A 20,303-nucleotide genomic window follows, 5' to 3' on the forward strand; every position below is an offset into this window, starting at 1 on the left:
GACCCAAAATAAGATATTTCACAAAAAAGATGTTTAAAAAGTTTACATATGCTTGATTCTTTATACTGTGTTGTTACCTGAATGATCCACAGCTGTAATTTTTGTTTAGTAATAGTTGTTCATGAGTCCCTTGTTTGTCCTGAACAGTTAAACCGCTCACTGTTCTTCAGAAAAATCCTTCAGGTCACATAAATTCTTTGGTTTTTCAGCATTTTTGTGTACTAGAACTCTTTCCAATAATGACTGTATTGTGAAATGCATCTTTTCACACTGAGGACAACTGAGGGACTATTAAAAGAGGTTAAAATGCTCACTGTTCAGGACAAACAAGGGACTCATGAACAAGTATCACTAAACAAAAAAACACAGCTGTGGATCATTCAGGTAACAACACAGTATTAATAATCAAACGTATGTAAACTTTTGCGCAACGTCATTTTAATAAATTCAACTATTTTCTCTTGTGAACTATATGTAAACATCTTTTACGTGAAATATCTTATTCAGGTCAGTACTAAATAAAATATAACATGCATTTTGTATGTTTCCTCTTATTTTGGTAAAATAATTAACATTTTGCAGATTCTACAAGGTGTATGTAAACTTTTGACCTCAACTGTATATGGCCAATTAATGTTTCTCTTGGTTTTAAAATGCTCATATTAATAGCATAATAAACTGCAGGTCTGTTTCCATGATTGTGAGTTGTGGAGTTGTGTCCTGTTCTGAATTAGAAAACCAATGAAAATCATTTTGGCATCCTGTCTTGCCTTATAAGCCAGTGGTGTATAGATGGACACTTCTGGCTTTAGGATGTTGCTAGACTCAACCATGTTGACAATTCACTCCACATGTGAACTCTCAGCTTGAGGCAACTTTGAGTCACCCAGGTTTTGGCTGCCTCAGATAACACCTGAAACATGACGTTTGTGCTTGAGAAATAAACTTCTCAGTTAGGGGTGCGAAATACGATAGGGTGACCATACGTGCCAATTTTTCCGGACACGTCATAGCCAGAATTTCTATATTGCCTAAAATATCGAAAGGTTTTGACTTTGTTTTCCTGTTTTCATACTTGTGGAAGGTAATGATAGAACAGTAGTTTGACCAATAACATGCAGGCATTGTACAAAATCGACCAATTTTGCCATGTGAGAAGGTGGGATCTACAGAAAACTATTAAAGCAATGCAAATATGCATACATATTAATTGTTGTTTGACTTGTAGCGGCACTGTGCAAACCGATCGGTGTTGGACATCAAAGTACAGCGAGAGCAATTCGAAAGCATAAGGAGCTGTCTGCTCTCTATAGCTCTCAAGGTACTTTAATGTCATACAACGATCAATCTGCGCAGTGCAACAAACACAAAACTTGGATATTTTAGACAATATAGAAATCCTGACCAGGATGTGTTAATATAGATTTCTTATTATTAAAGGAGGAAGAATGGTCTTATCTAGCGAAACGATCAGTTATTTTCATAAAAAATATACAATTTAAATACTTTTTAATCTCAAACGCTCGTCTTGTCTTGCTCTGCCTGAACTCTGTGTATTCTGACTCAGGACAGTTAGGGTATGTCGGAAAAACTCCAATCGTATTTTCTCCCTCAACTTCAAAAATCATTTCAAAATCATCCTACATCACTGCAGAAGTACCAACCCAGTCTTTGCAAAGTGAGCATGCAAAAAAGATCAAACATCCTTAACAAAAAAGGTAAAACAGCAATGTAGGATGATTTTGAAGTTGAGGGAGAACATGAGATGGGAGTTTTTTGACATGCCCTAACTGTCATGAACCGGAAAAAAAGTCCAGGCAGAGTAAAACAGGATGTGAGCGTTTGACATTAAAAAGTATATAAATTGTATCATTTTTATGAAAATAAACAATCGTTTCGCTAGATAAGACCATTCTTCCTCGGCTGGGATCATTTACAACCACATTTGGGATCGTTTGAAGCCGCATTTAAACTGCATTTTGGAAGTTCAAACTCAGGGCACCATATCAGTCTATTATATGGAGAAAAATACTAAAATGTTTTCCTCAAAAAACATAGTTTCTTTACGACTGAAGAAAGAAAGACATGAACATCTTGGATGACAAGGGGGTGAGTACATTATCTGTAAATCTTTGTTCTGGAAACGGACTTCTCCTTTAAAGTTGCAAAATTAATTTAGTCAAAAGCAGTGAGAGATTTTTTTTTTCTCGTTTAATTAACATGAACGACAGACAGCAGGAATATTAGACAGCTGTCACTTTAAGAGCTGCCCGGATCCAACATACTGTTACACATGTGTTTTCTTTCTCAGCTGTTTGCTTTCACATAAGACCTAAATTACTGTGTTTACAAGGATACTTGCAAAGACGGGCATTTGGACACATGCAAGTGTGTGTATTTAACCTTTCAAGGCCTATAAAGCAGCAAAAATAACTCAGTTCAATACTTAAAAACACGTGCAACGTCACGTGAGCCTGTAACCGCGATAAGGAGAATAGTCAAAAATCTCTACCGGTTGACAAATTTCTACCAGTTAACTGTGTATACTGGTATATCACCCACCCCTACTCTCAGTCTCTAGTCATTCCTCATTGTTCGCCTGCAACACAAAGGTTTAAAAATGCATCCATAGCACACTACAGACACTGATATAGTCGTATATAGGCTGTGTAAATTTTTATTTGAAACAATTTTATTGTACACGTGTATATAGATTTAACAATGATGTTTTTCATATTGCTAGCAAATTTTGGGCAATTCAGTACATTTTTTTCATCCTAAATGGTATTTGACAACATTGCACATAATGCATTAGCATCATTTCAAGCATATAATAGTATAAATAAAATAAGCACTGCAGTGAACAGTAAAGACAAGAAATCCATGACTCTTGAAAGGTTCAATTATCTCACTGCCGACAAATGAAAAAGCATGTAATGTAATGCTGAAATAAATAATTGGATTTCGCTTGGAAGCATTCGAGCGCTGTTCTCGACCTCAAAGAACAGTAATACTGTATTATTGAAAGGCAATTCTATTATTTCACACAGTCCAGTCCTTAAATTGTTTACAATATATTACTGAACAAATATATTAAAACATATAAACAGGTAAGATAGGACTGAACAAAAATATCTACAATTGCATAGCTTATTTTAGGTAGCCATCAACAGACGGAGCGACAGTTGCGGGAGACAGGTTTTACTAAGACAAATTGTTTCTCTGTTCATCAAACAACAGACACTTTGCCTGCACAAAAAGACAGAAACCAAACAACAGTGAAAGCAAAGTCTTAAATAAATCAGTTTTATACATCATAGTATTTTTATGTTGTCTCCAGTAACCAACATCCACATAAAATTAGTATTTTATTATATTACTTTTATTAATAATACAATAAACTAAACATGTATTTCTTTTATTATAATATTTAATGCTATTATTATACTTGTATGATTATGATTGTGTTAGGACTTTTTACAGTTCATAAAAAATGATCTTTATTTTACAGTACATGGTAAAATGAACGTTTATTTATTTTATTTTTTGGCAATATACAGTGTAGTATACTAGTATTGCATTCTGAAAACAACTTGTGAGGCGTATCTACTTACCTCATGCCAGCGTAGTGTATCACGTGGCAGCCCAAGATGGCAGTGCGGACAACAGCTGACAGATTCCACGGCCGCCTCCTCCTCCTCCTCTTCTCCCCTCTTCATCTCCCTCAGCCTATCACTGTCCCACAGGGGGAAAGATACAGAGCGAGAAGAGTGGGCTACTCCAAAATGAGGCCTGGGGTCCCGCTGATAGTGCAAACGTTCACCACTGGAGGGCAGTGTTAGATCCTCACTGTCTCCCTTCAGGTAAAACAAAACATTTACTAAATTCCTCCACCTAGTGGACACATATGGGAATGAGGCTTTGAATTTCAAAGCTAACTCAGCTACATAATTTACAACTAGCTGAAATGGTTGCAACAAGATACTGAATGCATGCCAGCTCAATGAAATCCAACCCTAGGATCTATCTAGTGGTAAAAAGGCAGACAAACCAGATCTTTAATCTATTATAGCATGCCCTATATTTGATATAGACACATATTAAAGACAAACATGAGTTTGTCACTGTACCTGAAGCATGTTGTGGTCTTCAATGGGAAGAGATTTCAAGCAGTACCAACAAAGTTCAAGGGCGACTCCTATAGCTATTGAAGAGCACACACATTATAAATTAATGATCTCACATACTCCATCTATGCCAACTAGATATGTCAGCACTGTCACAGAACACACAGCCTAAAATAGCCAAGAGTAAATTTAGGCCTGTGTGCTGGCCATTGTTTCCCATCATCCACCTGAGTAAACAGCATTAGCATTTCAGTGCAGAACATTTGCACAAGGGCAAACTGTTCAGCGTTTTTAATGTACCTTATCCTTATTATCAAGCGTTTATCAGCTGGCTAACAGTGACAGGTTTAGACGTACTCTGTGTGTGTACAGGAGTCGCTGCCAAGGCCTGTGCAATATTTGGGGTCTGGCCGGATTCAGATTTCTCCAGTAAAACACAACAGCCCCCGTCCTCGCATGAAACAGCCTGTGAAGCAGCCCATAATGAAACGGAACAGAAGAGAATGAGAAACAGGGTTTAGGGACCGTTCACACAGAGCACGTTTTTGCGTTCACTCGCTCTGCTTTTAAACGTTTTTTATGTAAACATGCGCGCTGCTTCTTGCTGGTTTTTTAGACTTTTGACTAAAACTTTAAAAAAATTTTGCGTTTTGCGCTGCTTTTGCGTGCTGCATTATTTTTAAGACGTCCAATACGCTAAGTAAAAATAATAAATAAATACATACATATAGCCCTGCTTTTTAATTGGTTTAACTGACTCTTCGCAAAGACCCGCCCCCTTTGTTACTGTTGACGCTCTCAAAAATACATTGAGGAGCAAAGAGGAAACTGACGACGCGCCGACAGACAAGAGAGAGCAGGTTATTTTAGGTACGTCTTATTTTAGTCTCAGCTTTCAAATTCAAACAATTAAGAAATAAGAAATTCAAACAATAAATACCGTTTTGCGACTCTTAAATGTGTTGTGACAAATAGCTGTAGCGCCTGAAGTCCCCATGAAATCAAAATTGAAGTTTTGGTTTTTTAATATGAATATGTTAACCTTAAGGTTATCTATAAGCTAGTGTGTTCCAAAACAACCACATATTTGCGTTTACAAGATATTATAAGCGTTCAAAAGTATGAACCAAGGATTTTGATGACATCAAGCTGCACTTCAGCTTCTCATCAAACTTTCTGTCCAATCAAATGCTCTCTAGAATCTGAAGCGTCCCGCCCCCTACACTATAAATAGATGCTGAAGCTGCAGTTGAAATTTGTCACTTGTTTAGTGGTAGTATTTTCTGTATGGTGAATGGCATGTAGTGCACAATGGAGGCAATAGGGAATGATTAGGAAGTGTAAATATGCTTTTTATTGGGGCAAATGAGGTCTGGTTTTGCGTTGTTTCGTGTGAACCGTGGCAGCATGCATGGTCTGCTCCGGACTTTGCCTCCGGTCCAGAGACGCAGTCGCATGGACCGGATCATATGCGCAGTCAGCATATGTTTAACACTTTTAAAACTACACAGCCTCAGCATGATTATGATCACTATTTTGTTTTAGGAAGAGTTTCATAATGAATCTAGGGGGTAATCATTTAGACTGGTTGTCAAATGCGGCTTTACCAAGCTCAATGGTTCTGGCCAAAGCAGATATAAACGAAACACTACTGCTCGATATGTCCCTGGCCCTGTTTTCCTGTTTCAGTTCAAATTACGACACCACATAGAATAATGCTGCATTTTTCAAGGTACTTCAGTGGACCTTTAAAGCAGCACATCATATAGCATGAAATAAACATGGATAAACATCAGAAGGCATCTTGTTTTAACCGCGGAAAGACGTCAGTACACACCATTTTTCAAGTTCAAGTTGACTGACATCAGTCTACTGTCCTGTCTGCACTGTAAAAAACAATTTGTTGAGTCAACTTAAAATAATTTGTAACCTGGCTGCCTTAAAATTTCAAAAAAAGTTTATTCAACTTGAAATGTTAAATTATACTAAGTAACAACTTAGATATTTGAGTTGAATCAACTTAAAATTTAAGGCAGCTGGGTTACTTACCCATCTGTTAAGTTTAGCAAACACAAATATCTAAGTTGTTACTTAGTACAACTTAACATTTCAAGTTGACTAAACTTATTTTAGTTGACTGAACTTAAAATTTTAAGGCAGCAGGGTAACAAATTATTTTAAGCTGACTCAACAAATCATGTTTTTTATTTTTTACAATGTGGTTTATTCGTCAGACAAATCACCTGCCAATCAAACTCCCTGTGAAGGGTCAACTGGTAAATAAAATGTAATCTGAGAGTTACGTTTTAAGACAAGATATCAACCTTTTTCTGAACGCGGATATCTCGGCCCGACAGAGTGGTGCTTTACATTTCTGGTCTCTGGTGTTTCAGGTCAAATCAACTAATTTTATAACATTTAACCAGCACACATTTTTATATTTAGTTATATTGAAAAAGTTTTAGTTCAGTAACATTTTACCCTGTTTTAACATGGATATCTATGGAGACCAGAACACAAAAGCACCCAAACGAAAGTTAGAATTTTTCATTGCATCGCACATTGGTTATTCAGGAAAAAGGCAAAAACTCCCATATCGCAAAAACTTTTTTTTATTTATTTTTTTAACGCTCACATGAGGTGGTTATTCAGACAATTCGAAAAAAGGAATATTTTGCAAAACTGGAATCAAACACTTTTTTTGCATTTACAGCTCACTTGGCGTACATAAAAGTCACATGATCATTCTTTAATGTACTATAACCTCCAAGAAACACCTCACAAGTGGGCGATCAGAAATATAAGGGGCTTTCCTTGCCTTTATTGCTTGGATAACCCTTTATTTACAATGCACACATCTGCAGCGCATTACACCATATCCTAACTACATGCAACGCAACACCGCGACATGCAACAAAGAGTGTCTAATGCAAGTTTGAATATCAATAGCTATACAAAGCCATAACAGATAATTTACCTCAGATCTTGAAAATAAAGCAAATGTTATGTTAAAACTACGAACTCATTGCGAAATAACAAACGTATTCCATAACAAAGATGGCATCAGTCACTCAGTATGTGCATTTAATAATGTTAAAAAGGTTTAATATTTATGAATTAGATTATAAACGTATCCATTCGCTTCCAGAGAGAGCCTGCCCGTTGACTGGCTGTGATATTGATTGATTTTGTCGCGTGGCGTCTGGCGTTAGCCAAATTGTTTGTCGTTGGAAACTTATCGCGTCGCGTGTAGTTAGGACACAGCCACTGGAGCTGATCGTGGCCAGTCTAGTCAATGCTTGTGTTTATTCTAAAGACACATGTCTACTTCAATTAAAAGTAATGAGTAGTGCGATGGCTGTGATATACATAAACCTACCAACATCGGTCGTCATGACTTATCGTGAAAAGAAAAACATTACATTTTAGTATCATAACAGTGGTTAATAACAAGGCTGTCATTTAGGATTTTTTTATTAACATTTATAAAATATTGCAAAAGTTTTGCGTAAATCTGTAATGGAAACACACCTAGTGTCAAATCTTTATAAATAAACAATGTTTTTTTCCATATAGAATGACAATCAGTGTAACGTCAGCATTGGATGAGTAATATTATATGGAGAATAACTGTGCTACAAAAAATCATTTATTATTAATAATCTGTGTGCTGATTTGAAAATAAAGACCAACTCTGACCTGCTCATGTTGGTTCTGTGGAGAGATTAGTTCCTTGTTGCTTTGGTCAGTCTGACTCATTCTGTACTTAAAAGAAAGAGCAAGTAAAGATTAAAAATACATGTTTCTATTTTTGTTTTTGTTTATTTGTTTTCACATTTTAATAAAATCATTGGCACGTGGCTGTGCGTCTCCTCAGACAGTGCCTTGACAGTCAGTCTCAATTACTGCTGTTTACCCCTCAACGGGAGGTTATCAATTAATCCATCTGCCTACGAATTACACTCAGAGGCTTGAATTTCCCAAGCGGAGACCTTTTAACTCACCCTGACACTAGCTAAACAACAGCAGTTAAGTGTTGTACTTATAGAGAGCTCACTTACCCCACTGGGGCCGCTTGGCCGTCGTTAACCGTCCCCGCCATCTCACTGACCTCCCGTTTCCGTGGGAGCAACCTCTTTTTGTTTATGTGCTCTCTCGTCCTCTCTCTCCCTAACCCCTTCTTCTCACGAAACGGAAACTGTGGCTATTTAATATTTGATGAATCTCAATGGCTCACAAGCAGATTTGCTGTAAAGAGTGACAGCAGTGGAGCTCAGGTGTCAGGCCTCGTCTGCCTCAGTCAGTCTGGACTCCCCAGCTGAGGATAAACACCCCTGAGGGACATTTTACCCCATCTGCCACAATAGCACTTGATGTAAACATCAAATGGATTACGCCCTCGAGACAAGAGGGCTGTTTGCACACACAGTGTGGACCTAATATAGTACCAAAGAGTGAGTGCGAGTGCATGTGGTGCAATATCTATGAGTGTGTGTTCAAGTGTTGTCCCTGTGGGCTTTTAGAAAATAGACTCTCTTAAAGCACACTTTTCACACTCGCATTTAATTTGTCTGCTGACGTCGTCCAGCAGTATATATACACGTATCATCAGATGATATAATGATATTATTATTTTTTTCTGCTTTGTCATTTTCGTCACATCTTACGTTTTAATAAACATATTTTATAAAAAGGTAACAGGATATTTTAGTGCCACTGTTACACGTTTCATGTACTCTAGTAATTACAGTGATTATGCATAATAACATGCAGCTAACCTAAACCAAACCCTAATCTTAACCCTGGCCCTATAGTAAGTATACATTGTTAATTAATATTACTCAGTACTTAAATATATACTTACAATATACACCTTAATAATAAAGTGTAACCACTAAACACATTTAAAACATATTTAAAATGTTAAACGGAATCTATTTGTGTTTAATAACATTCTGTGATGGAAAGTACATTTTAAATATGTTTAATTATTTAATTAATAGCTGAAATGTAACATAAGCATATGAGTTATTAAAATTGCTTAACCGCAACAGCTTAACCAAAAACATTGAGCTTAGTCGTAATTCCCTCGATTTTTTTCTTCACACATCATGCTTCATATTTCATCTCTAGTTCTTCACTGACACTGTTGTTAAAAAAAAAAAAAAAAAAAAAAGTAAATTAAAAAATTTATATTTGAAGGTTGTAAATGTTTCTCTTTGAAAAAAAGTAGGTAAAAGGCAATGTAAATCGTCCCTGGACCACAAAACCAGTCTTAATTAGCACAGGTGTATTTGTAGCAATAGGCAAAAATACACTGTATGGTTCAAAATGATCTATTTTTTCTTTTATGCAAAAAAACATGATTTTTGAAAAATGTTGAGTTATCTGTTCTTGCAAATGAACTCTTCGTATATATATGCTACCAGTCAAAACTTTTTGAACAGTAAGATTTTTAATGTTTTTTTTTAAGAAGTCTGCATTTATTTGATCCAAAGTACAGCAAAAACTGTAATATTGTGAAATATTTTACTGTTTAAAACAACTGCTTTCTATTTGAATATATTGTAATTTATTCCTGTGATCAAAGCTAAATTTTCAGCATTATTACTCCAATCTTCAATCTGTCACATGATCCTTCATAAATCATCCAAATATTCTGATGTGCTTTATTAATTTTATTATTAATATTTAAAACAGTTGAGTACATTTTTTCAGGATTCTTTGATGAATAGAAACATCCAAAGATCAGCATCTGTCTGAAATAACATTTTGTAACATTATACACATACCATTCAAAAGCTTTGAGTCACTATAGTGTTTTTTGAGGGGGGGAAAGAAATGATAGAGTTTGATACTTTTATTTAGCAAGGATGCTTTAAATTGATCAAAAGTGATAATAAAGACATTTATAATGTTACAAAAGATTTCTATTTCAGATAAATGCTGTTCTTCTGAACTTTCTATTCATCAAAGAAACCTGAAAAAATCTACTCAGCTGTTTTCAACAATAATGTGTGTGTATTAATATATACACACACACACACACACACACTTTTATATATATAAAAAGTACCAAAAATATGATGAGGACATGGCAAAAACCAGACAACAACAAAAAGAAAAGCATTGAAATCTATTTGAAATCTACCTTTAATAAAAACCCCTGGGACCAAAAAAGTGCCCACAGCTGCAGAAACACCCGTATATAAGAGAGCATTCAGTGCTAGAGAAGCCAGGCAATGAGCTTGTTACTCTGAAGGTGGTCCGCCACTTTACAGAGCTGCTGGATAAGTACTTATAGAGAGTGAGTTACTCAGACCTTCACCTTTATTCTCTCGGTTTCACTCACTCCCTCCATTCTCTCTGACTCTATCAGCTCCTCAACCCTTTTCACCTCCTCCTTTTCTTTTTAAAATGCGGCACCGACCCAAGCGGCAGATGAATGAAATGTTGATGTTGTTTTTCCACTCGCTGTTAACCTTCTGCAGGTGTTTCTGCAGCGCCGGTCGTGATCAACACTTTTTAGCTCGCGTGTCATAACACGCCGTTTCCATACTTCCGTTTACATCAATGCACTTCGATGAAGATAGCGAGCCCCATTAATCAGACGTTATAACGCGATAGATGGCATTGCTCTTGTTTTACTGTCAGAGCGTACAAAGCTCTTTAATGGAAACACGACTGGCGGTGCATGCTGGGAGCCGAGAGCCTGACGCCTGCCTCCCCTGCCAGTGCTGTCAAAGATCATTCTCCCCCCGGCGGGTGAAATGGAACATTTTGAATTGATTCCGAAAGAAAATCATTTCACACAGTCTTTAAAATGAAACCTCTAGTACGTGACATATTAAAGCTGTATCCGCCGCCATACGTTGCGACGTGACAACGCAGGTACATTCGAAATCGACAGATGCCAAAATCGCTCGTAAATGCACATCCTGTGAGACACAACGGCAGACTCTGGCAATCAGCTCTTAACGGACACACTGACAGCTCTTACGGCGAGAGCACAGGGTATAATTGAATGGTAATTACATGGTAATTATCATCATGCATAAAGGTTTGGCATACAGAAAAGGATCGGGGGGAAGAGGAATTTTTTATTTTATCATTTTTTCTTAACAACCTCTCCGAGATTTAAATGATTCTGTTCAATTATGGCTAATCACTGAAATCCAGGAAGGGCATAAATGGGGGCTGTCTATCTACAAAGGCAGCAGAGAGCTTCAAGGCACTTTGAAGCACCTTAGAGAAAGTTTCATGCGAGAGTGTTTTTTCCCGTGCCGTGTTGGTCGGTCGGCTCGGCAGAATGCATCATTAGAGCCGCTGTCTGAGTCACAGTCATTATCAGCCACTTTTTACCTCTGAAGTACTGCCGCCACTGTCATCAGGCTGTGTTTATGCATGCGCACGCGTGTGTGCGTACGTGCGATCACGTGCCCGAGCAACAGATGGAGCCGCGGCGTACATTAATGACTCGGAACATTTCGCGTGTGAAGGTTTTGAAGAGTCAGGCGTCCATTTACAGTAATTACCGCCGTAACTTAACAGACTCTTTGCATATTTCAATGAAACTGTTTCAGAAAGGAGGTTGAGGCAGAACGTAAGTGGCCATGACTCACCAGCCTCCGACAGCAGCGCCGCGAGACTTCGCCGCACTTATGCTCATTCACGGCCCTCTGCGTTTTCGACACAAAAGCTGAAAGAAAAGGAATGAGAGAAACACATCAGAGGCTCATAAACAACTGTCCCCCCATAGCCGCTGCACTCTGGTCACTAATGGAAAATTTTCAAGCGGCCGTCTGCCACCGCAATGGTTAATTTGCAGCGGATGGGAAGCCCTAGACGTTTAGAGTGCATCAGCACGATAATGAACGCCTGTTTGGGGTTAAATCCCACCATTATCAGTCACAGTGAGGTCTTAGTGGTGTTTTAACCAAACGCTGTGTAGTTGGAATTAGACCGCAAGGCCTTCTGGCAATAGGTGTGTTTGCGTCTTGCCTAATGCAGGTGTTTTTGAGCATAATTGAGTTCTGCATTGTGTCCAAAGTCAGGGTGTGGGGGAGTGGGCTGGTGTTTGTGCCTGTGTGTGTGTGTGTGTGTAAGAGAGAGAGAGAGAGAGAGAGGGAGAGGGTATAAGTGCTTGAGGTTCTGCAGTGGTGCATGGCAGTAGATGACTCACCCGTCAATCATGTGACTCATTAATCACTGCAGCTTTCTCTCTCCCCACCCCTCTCTTTCATTTGGTCTCAGTGTGTCTCCATGTCTATTCCCTTCGCATTACTCGCCTTTTATTATTCCAAGTTCTTTTTATTAGCGAATGACTTTCATCTAGTGGCGTCTTATTGAACAGCATCATTCTCAGGAGGTTGAAAACATGCATTTGCTTAGATGCCTAGATTCAGATCTTCCTTCACGTAATTCCGTACGTCTTTTGCTCTGATGTTTGGTAAATACGTTCGATCTTCATAATCACGACATGTTCCGACGAATGTTTGTTGCGGAACAGGATGCCATGAGTAATGCAGTCGTGACTCGTAAAAAGGTTTTTAAGAATCACAGGGCTGCATATCTATCCGTTTCATTAGAGATCTTCTCAGGCACACGTAGGTACGTGAGCAACTGGAGAATAAATTGTCTCCGTAGTCAGTCAGTTTGTGTTTTCAGCATTCTGCTGTAATACGGCATGAGAAAAAGCTTGTGGAAAATACAGATAAAATTCAAAGATGGACTGGGCATGCTGGTTCAAACTCTCTGTGACGTCAAATGCAATTTCTGCTACAGGTGAGATAAGAAACGGCATGTATCGTCCTGGCAAGAACCCTCTGTGGTACAGAAATTAATTAATTTCTGCTCAGGATCTGATCAAAGACGTTCCAATAAGACATTTGTTAAAAAAACTGACTTTAATAAAATAATTGCTTTTATTTTCGTCATATAGCAAAACTAGTAATCAACATGCTGTTATTTACACATTGCACACACACTTGTTTATTTGACACTGTACAACTTACAATCGGGAAGTTGACAACAACAAAGTCCTTTCACAAGACAGTTCACTGATGAAAACACTTGCTATAGTAATTAGAGTTGTCTTTGTGTTTTTTTTTTTTTTTTTTTTTTTTAATTAATTTTTAAAATAATCACAGTTTGATCAAGGAAATTTTCCCCAAATTTGTCTTTTTTTGTTTTTTTGTTTTTTTAAAGATGCAAATACAGATAGACGTGCAAACTGTTCACCCTTAGAGTCCTCACAAACTTTAGACATTTTAAAACTTATTTTTAGGAACAAACATCACTATACAGCGTTCTGTTGGCTCTCGAGACAAAGATCCTGTACTCAGTGGTTGAACATCAGAGGTAACCCATAGCAACAGGGGCATTTTTCAAATTTGTTCCAAATTTTGGCAAGTTTACAGTAAATCACATGTGTACAGGTATTCCACCAAGTAGATTGACAGGGCACCGACCTAGCAAAGATATTCATCGTTTTGCATTTCTGTGAATAAAATGGAAGATTTAGTTTCAAGCATTGTTTACAGCGTGCGTGACAGAATCGTTTTTTTTTTTTTTTTTTAGTGGTGCAAGACCTGCATGCACATGGATGAGCTAAAACAGTGATCAGTATTAAGGCAATAGGAACATTGATCAAAACAATCAAACAGACCCTCAGGAAAAGCCTGTAATAATTTGACAGTTACTTGTTTGCGTAACTAGTGCCATAGCAATTATTACTGTGCCCTGCAGTATCAAGAATTCAACCCCAAGCTTTGCTTTTCAATTAATCAAGTGTTTCCTAAAGAAAATAAATCTTTGTATAAACATGGGTCTCTTGCAGTTGGCACCAAAATTTTTTCTTAGACCATTTCGTCTGCTTGTTTTTTGGTTTCTTTTTGTTTTATCTTTTTTTTTCTTTTTCTTCCACGTGCAAGAGAATCAAAAACATACCTGAATGAAACCTTACAAATTCACCTGTGTATTCTCTCACCAAATTAAAATGTAAACTGCGAGAGAAACCAAATGAGTGCACGCAGAGAGGTTCTGATGTAGCAGCACCATCTCTTCCGTTCCTGATTTGGAATGTATCAAAACACAAGAGTGGAGAAGAAACACCTAACTGTCTTTTCACAGCCCTGTCACTCAAGCTCCCTGTCAGCTTTTTCTCCTCACTCTTTCATCGCTTGTTTCATCGCTTTAGAATATCCTGAACTCCCATCTGACTAAAATAACCTACGGTTGTAATAAATCTTCTCAATGAAGTTCTCCAGTTCTTCGTCGCTCTCCTGTGGAGACTCCGGCTCATCGTACACATAGTCTGGTGGGTAGACGTAAGAAGGCGCTCTCCCGGTCTGAGGAGAACGTGGTTTGGGCATGGGGAGAGCCTGGTAAGTTCGGGGATGGGGGAGAATATAATTAGATATGACAGTGTCCGGTTGTGGGTAGGGGCTCTGGGAGCGTTGCGGGGCTTGCGCCCATTTCCAGTCCCTGGCCTTAGGCCTGTCTCTGTACCTACGGTTTGGAGGCTTCAGACCATACCCCATGGGGCCCCCAAAGTTGTAGTCAAAGGACAGAGCGGGATTCGTATAGAACCGCGGCTTGGGGGGTGGGAAGTAGACAGGGTAATAGGCTCGATATGGCTTCTGATAATAGGGGAACGAGGGATAGGCCAGAAACTGCTTCTGCGGCTTAAACCAGTAGTCCTGCTTGCTGAACTTGCCTTTGTTTTTCTCCTTGTACCATTTCTTGTATGGATCAACTGTATAAGAGGATTTCTTAGGTGACTTAGGATATTGGTATGCCTGAGGCCTCGGCTTGGCTTTGAGAGGAACTAGAGGGCGGAAACGAGGGGCGTTGCTCGGAGGTAAATCCTTCCTCTTTTTCTTCTTCTCCTGAACGTCACTGATTATTTCGACCACGTCGTCAGCAGGCAAGTGCAGCTTGCTGGAAATTTCAATCAACTTGTCGATGGTCTGGGGATCCATCTCGTCGTCATCGTCATTGTCCTCCACCTCGTTCGAGCGCTTGTCCTCGGCCACATTGTTTAGAAGAGCTGCCTTCTTCATGTCTCTCATGTAGGATGATGCTTTCTGCTTCCTGCCCATGTACTCCAGAAGCATGTCAGAGGCGATGTCTGCCAACCTCTGCTCCTCCTCACGTGCCTCCTGTGCTTCTGCCTCCTGCCGCCTCACCTCCTCCTGCTCTGCTCGAGCCCGTGCCTCCTCCTCCTTGCGGGTCAGAATCTCCTCCTCCTCTTCTTCCACAAAATCGAAATCATCCATGAAGTTTCTCTCAAGCTGGGATGGGTTTCTCGTTTGCTCCTCCTGCCACTTCAGCTTCTTGGTCGCCTGGGCAAGTTGCTGGTTGTAGGCTTTATAGCCTTTTAGAGGCGGGAGGATTTCATTGTCTTGCAATCCAAGGTCAATGTTTTGGAAATAGCCCCTGGTTTTGCGCTGGAGAGGGTTGGCCAAGTTAGACTGACTCTGTCCATTTGTTCCTTTAGCCGTAGTCACTTCGTCTTCCTTCACACTCTCACTTTCATCCTTTGGCTTTTCTTGTCCCCAGTTTTCTTCCCCTTGCTGTACTACCTCTGATGATTTCTCTGTGCCCTGCTCAAGGTCTCCCTGACTCCTTGTTGACTCTATCGCGAGTCCTTCTTCAGAATCCCCCTGGGTCATCTTGTTTCTAACTGGGTGGTCAAGAGCCTCAAGCAGAACCGAGGCTAGAGAACTGGCAGAGTCCATATCTGAGACATGTTCCTGTCCCAAGGGTTTCTGGAGCAGGCTGTCCACTTTCCTATGTGTCCAAGCAGCTCCTTCTGCTGCCCCCGGGTCCTCTTTTGCCAGGTTGAGAGCCACATCGATGCTGCTGCTGCTGACTGAAGATCTCTGCTGAAGTGCAGGGGCAGCCAGGGCCAGCAGGGGGGTGAGGCTGAGGAGGACTAACAGGAGAGCTGAGGTGCTGGAGGGGTAGCAACAGCAGAACATGACCATGCAGAGAGGACAGGATGGGGGAGAGGGGAGCACCTTACAAAGACAAAAGAAAAAATGGTGATTAATCTGTGCTTTTTTCATTTATCTGGGCATTAACACGACTGTACATTTTATTGACACTTTATTTTAACATCTCGCCTTTACAGCAGCGTAACGTGCGTGATCTGAAATCTGTTTAACTAAATTAATATGATAGAACATTACAACGTGCGCTTGTTTTACAGCAGTACGCTGTCAACACAATGCATTATCCTTTTTAAATTCAATTAATTGCGCTGTTTTAATTAAGTGAGTCCACACGGAGACTATGTATAAAGGCAATAGCGAGCGAATTCCCTGGTTGCCTCTTCACCTATTACTTCTCGAGTCGGATTAGCGAAACACCACGGCAAGGCGACATATGGTTAATGACTATATTAAAACTACACTTAGTGTAAATTGTCTTTCTTGCAAGGTAATCGAAAGCATGCCTGAATGAAACCTTATAAATTCACCTGTGCTTTCTAAAATGCAACATGCAGAAAAACCCTATTATGTGAGTCAATGGGTTTTTCTTTTTATTTATTTATATAAAAGCAATATGGTCGTCCATTTACGGCTAAATTTGTACGTTATCTGCCTTCTTTAGATTTTTAAAGAATAAACTCCCAGCGAACTAGTCTTAAGATTTCTAAAAATTCTTCATTCCTATGCACACGATCCCAAAATAATGTTTTTTTTTTCTTGCTTAAACAAAAAAAAAAACCATAGACATCACATATCAAGATTACTTTGTCGAAAAGATACTGATGCGAATCTTGTACTCTTGCAAAAGAAAAAAAAGGTGGAAAAAATGCGTTTAGAAATTTATGAATGAAACGCTTGTTGATCGGTCGACCTGCATCTCCTTGAATGACTTGCACTGAGATTCAACATCATCTCAAGCTAAGTATCAGCGGAAAACTTATATCTAGTCCTTCATAGCGTCTCTTTGTTTTTACAGGGAACTATAAACTATTTATCGAGTGCGTGTAGGAATGGCAGTGCACTTACTCACCTGATTTCCCGAACAAATTAGCTGGAACTCAAAGCCTTGTGCTTCTTGGATGAGGTTTGGAAACAAGCGCTATCCTTAAGTTCATTTAAAACTTGAGTTAAAGTAAGTTTGCTTCCCACACGAATTATTTAAAACACACTTCGATCTGTCTTGTTGAGAGATGAATGCGGAGCGTGATTTTTTTCAGCACCACGGACAGCGCAACTCCCATTTGTATAGACGCGTCTGGACACGTGATCCACGAGTCATCGCGCCGCTGCTGACGTCAGACTCTCCATTGATAAGAATTTCGTGTCTCGTTTGAACTCAGAGGGTACGCTACGGTGCTCTGATGAATGAACAGAGATTGCATGAATGAAACAGTCTCTCCATTAAGAACGGAGCACTGTGGTACACAGTGAAAGCACCAATGCTAAATTAACTCATACAGAAACTAAATCTAATTGTAGCTGTGTTGATTGAACATTAGCAATCTGCTGTTTTGAACATTATACATTTAAGTTTAAATATCCGTTTATTCGCAATACATAGGATGTATTTATAGGGTAGACCGTGTACCCAGCATAATTTGACACTGTCACTTACTTAGTAGACCCTTTTGGCCTGTTGATTGTTTGTGAGGTGGCCTTAATCAGAGCTGGAGAGAGACCGAACGGCTGCACCCACCGTGACGCAGGCGGTTCAGCTTCACTGCTCTACTTCCGCTCAATTTCCCGAGCTCGTTCAATTTTCCGCTCTTTGTCTCCTGCCGCCCCTGACTTTCATCCATCTGTCTCTAACGTCATTCTCATGTAATGTTTTCACATTAACATGTTTTTTTTTAATTATACGCATGTACAGGTACCTTCAGTTGACTCAATTGACCCACAAATAATCCAGAAATAGTCGAGACGTTTCGTAAAGAGTGCAGCCATACTTTGGCGTTCTCTCTCTTGCAATTACGCTTTTCGAGATTAGAATTCCGTCTGACGTGGTTTAGAACCTTTACATGAATACTGTAGGTTTTAGGAATAGGCCTAATTGGAAAACGTTCGCATGGCATTGGAGCCAACAGCAATCCCGCCAATCACAGTTTATGATTCGTGTAATTGGATTAGTTGCAGTGCGGATATTGAAGTCCCACGAGCCACACTCGAAATGGCAGCATCAAAGCTGTCTCATTATAGAGTGGGAACCTTATTTCAATATTTTCAAAGGTTGCATCCAATAGACTCGTGTTCTTGAATTGGCATGAAACTGTCCTAACCCTATTATCGTCTATGTTTGCTTTTTATTTGTCTTTTATTGTTATTGTTATTTGCAGGTAGCCTGCTTAATCAGGTTGATAAAAAGGGGTTCGAATTAGAACCAAAAAGGTTTTTCTGATGTCACTGCAGAACATTTTTAGGAACCTTTATATTATGTACGCAGTAGTTTAGAGAACCCATTACGCTAATCTGAAGAATCTATAACGAAATATTGAAAAAAGAAAAGTAAAACACTTAAAAAAAATTCTAAATAACCATATAAGCAGTTCAGGAAACATATAGAGCCACCTTTGCTAAAACTAAAATGATGCACAGATTCACAGCCAAACCATTCATTTTAAAGGTGGCACTTAAAAAATGCTGCATTTTACGCTCCCGAGAGGTATAAAAGCAAGACCTGATTGTATCAATATTTTCCAACATATACGGTGCCGAGAAATAACTTATGTTATTTAAGTTGGCGGGGGAAAATGACCTTTTATTCTGTAAAGAAAAATGCGGCTTGCAACAAAGGGGTTCAGAGAAAAGCTCGTCTAGCTATGAGTGTGAATGCGTGTCCTTTTCTACCTTGGTGGCGAATAATTTAAGAGCTCCAGGGGCCAAGGGTCAGATTTTGATACGGCTTGGCATTATCGACTGCCACTCAGCATTAGCGCAGTTGCGACCCTTAACCAGCGCTCTCCATCCCCCGCGCTGACTCACCTCCTCCTAACTGCCCATGCACTTCATGCAGGACCCAAAATGCCCACTCAAGAAGAGAATGAATACATTATATGTTAAAAAACTGAGGTAAAACAAAGAGAAATGGGCAAAATAGCAGATAAAAGCGCTTTTGAAGTTTTTCCTGGGTACATGGGATGATGAGAGTTATTGTTCACACCTACACAAGGAAAAGATTCGTCAAGTTTTTGAGGGCTCTGTAGACATATTGGCTGCAATTATGAAAATGCATGTTCAGATACACTCAAAAAATGTCCACCGCCTAATGGAAGTGACATAACACGCTCATGAATAAAAGAATTCATACTCCCACGGGACTGAAAAAAAGCATCGTCCTGGGATCGATTAATTCTCCCATTTCACATTTTACTCAGCTGCGGCTTGAGCTTAATGGTGTGTAGCCCAAGCCTTGCGCCCACACACGAGCACCGCATCTGTTTTGATGGCAAATTCTCGTAAGCGACTGCTCTCTTGAGGCGATAGGCTCTGATTTGTCGAAAATGTCTGACTGAAAGGTGCCTCAGTCCGGAATGAACCCCGTGACACATTTAATCACTTGAGGCTGACGATTCGAACCGAATTATGCGAGCTAATTTCCACGTAAATATTGACAAAGAAGGACCGTACCCATCGAGTTCATTGTGCCAGAACGCGCTCTCTGACCGCTGCCACTGGACTAACTTGCGGTTAGCAGTCATCTGTTTGTTTTATTTATCCCGTGCGGTGTGCCAATTTCAATAATGTCGACCCAGGGGAGTGTTTGACCTCGGAATATCTCAATATTTACAGTTTGAACAGTTCGTTACCCTGCGAATGAAGCGTAGTCCGTCCTCGCTCGCGTCGTCATTCATACAGCTGTTCTGCGCGCTTCTCCTTCACCAAAAGTGTTTACCTGTATTGTCGCGTTTTTAATTGATAACCTATGTCAGCAAAAAATATTTTATGGCTAAACGGACAGATGATAACACCAACATGTTCCTCATGTTCTGTTGCAGAAAACGACATTTTGCGCTGCAATAAATACACAGTCGATTGGTTGCCCGCTTGTAAAAAGACAGTTGTTGAAAAGACAATAATGCTCATTGTAAACTGCATTTTGTTTCCAAATATATTTACGTTCAGCACATCTTGCGTTTTTGTGTAGAGAACAGACCAAAGCGTATTTTCGCCGATTTATGCGATG

General features: G+C 39.4%; 1 protein-coding gene across 1 annotated transcript; it reads right to left on the minus strand.

Annotated features, from left to right (window-relative positions):
- Positions 1–13,217: 13,217 nt before the first annotated feature.
- Positions 13,218–17,326, minus strand: si:dkey-175g6.2 (uncharacterized). Its single transcript, XM_051121821.1, has 2 exons — positions 17,154–17,326; positions 13,218–16,150 (listed from the first exon to the last, which is right to left on the minus strand). Exon 2 carries the CDS (start codon positions 16,115–16,117, stop codon positions 14,348–14,350), a length of 1,770 nt encoding a protein of 589 aa, XP_050977778.1. The 5' UTR covers positions 16,118–16,150; positions 17,154–17,326; the 3' UTR covers positions 13,218–14,347.
- Between the last annotated feature and the right edge of the window lie 2,977 nt (positions 17,327–20,303).

Source organism: Labeo rohita, chromosome 10 (assembly GCF_022985175.1).
Source record: "Labeo rohita strain BAU-BD-2019 chromosome 10, IGBB_LRoh.1.0, whole genome shotgun sequence".
NCBI lineage: Eukaryota > Metazoa > Chordata > Actinopteri > Cypriniformes > Cyprinidae > Labeo > Labeo rohita.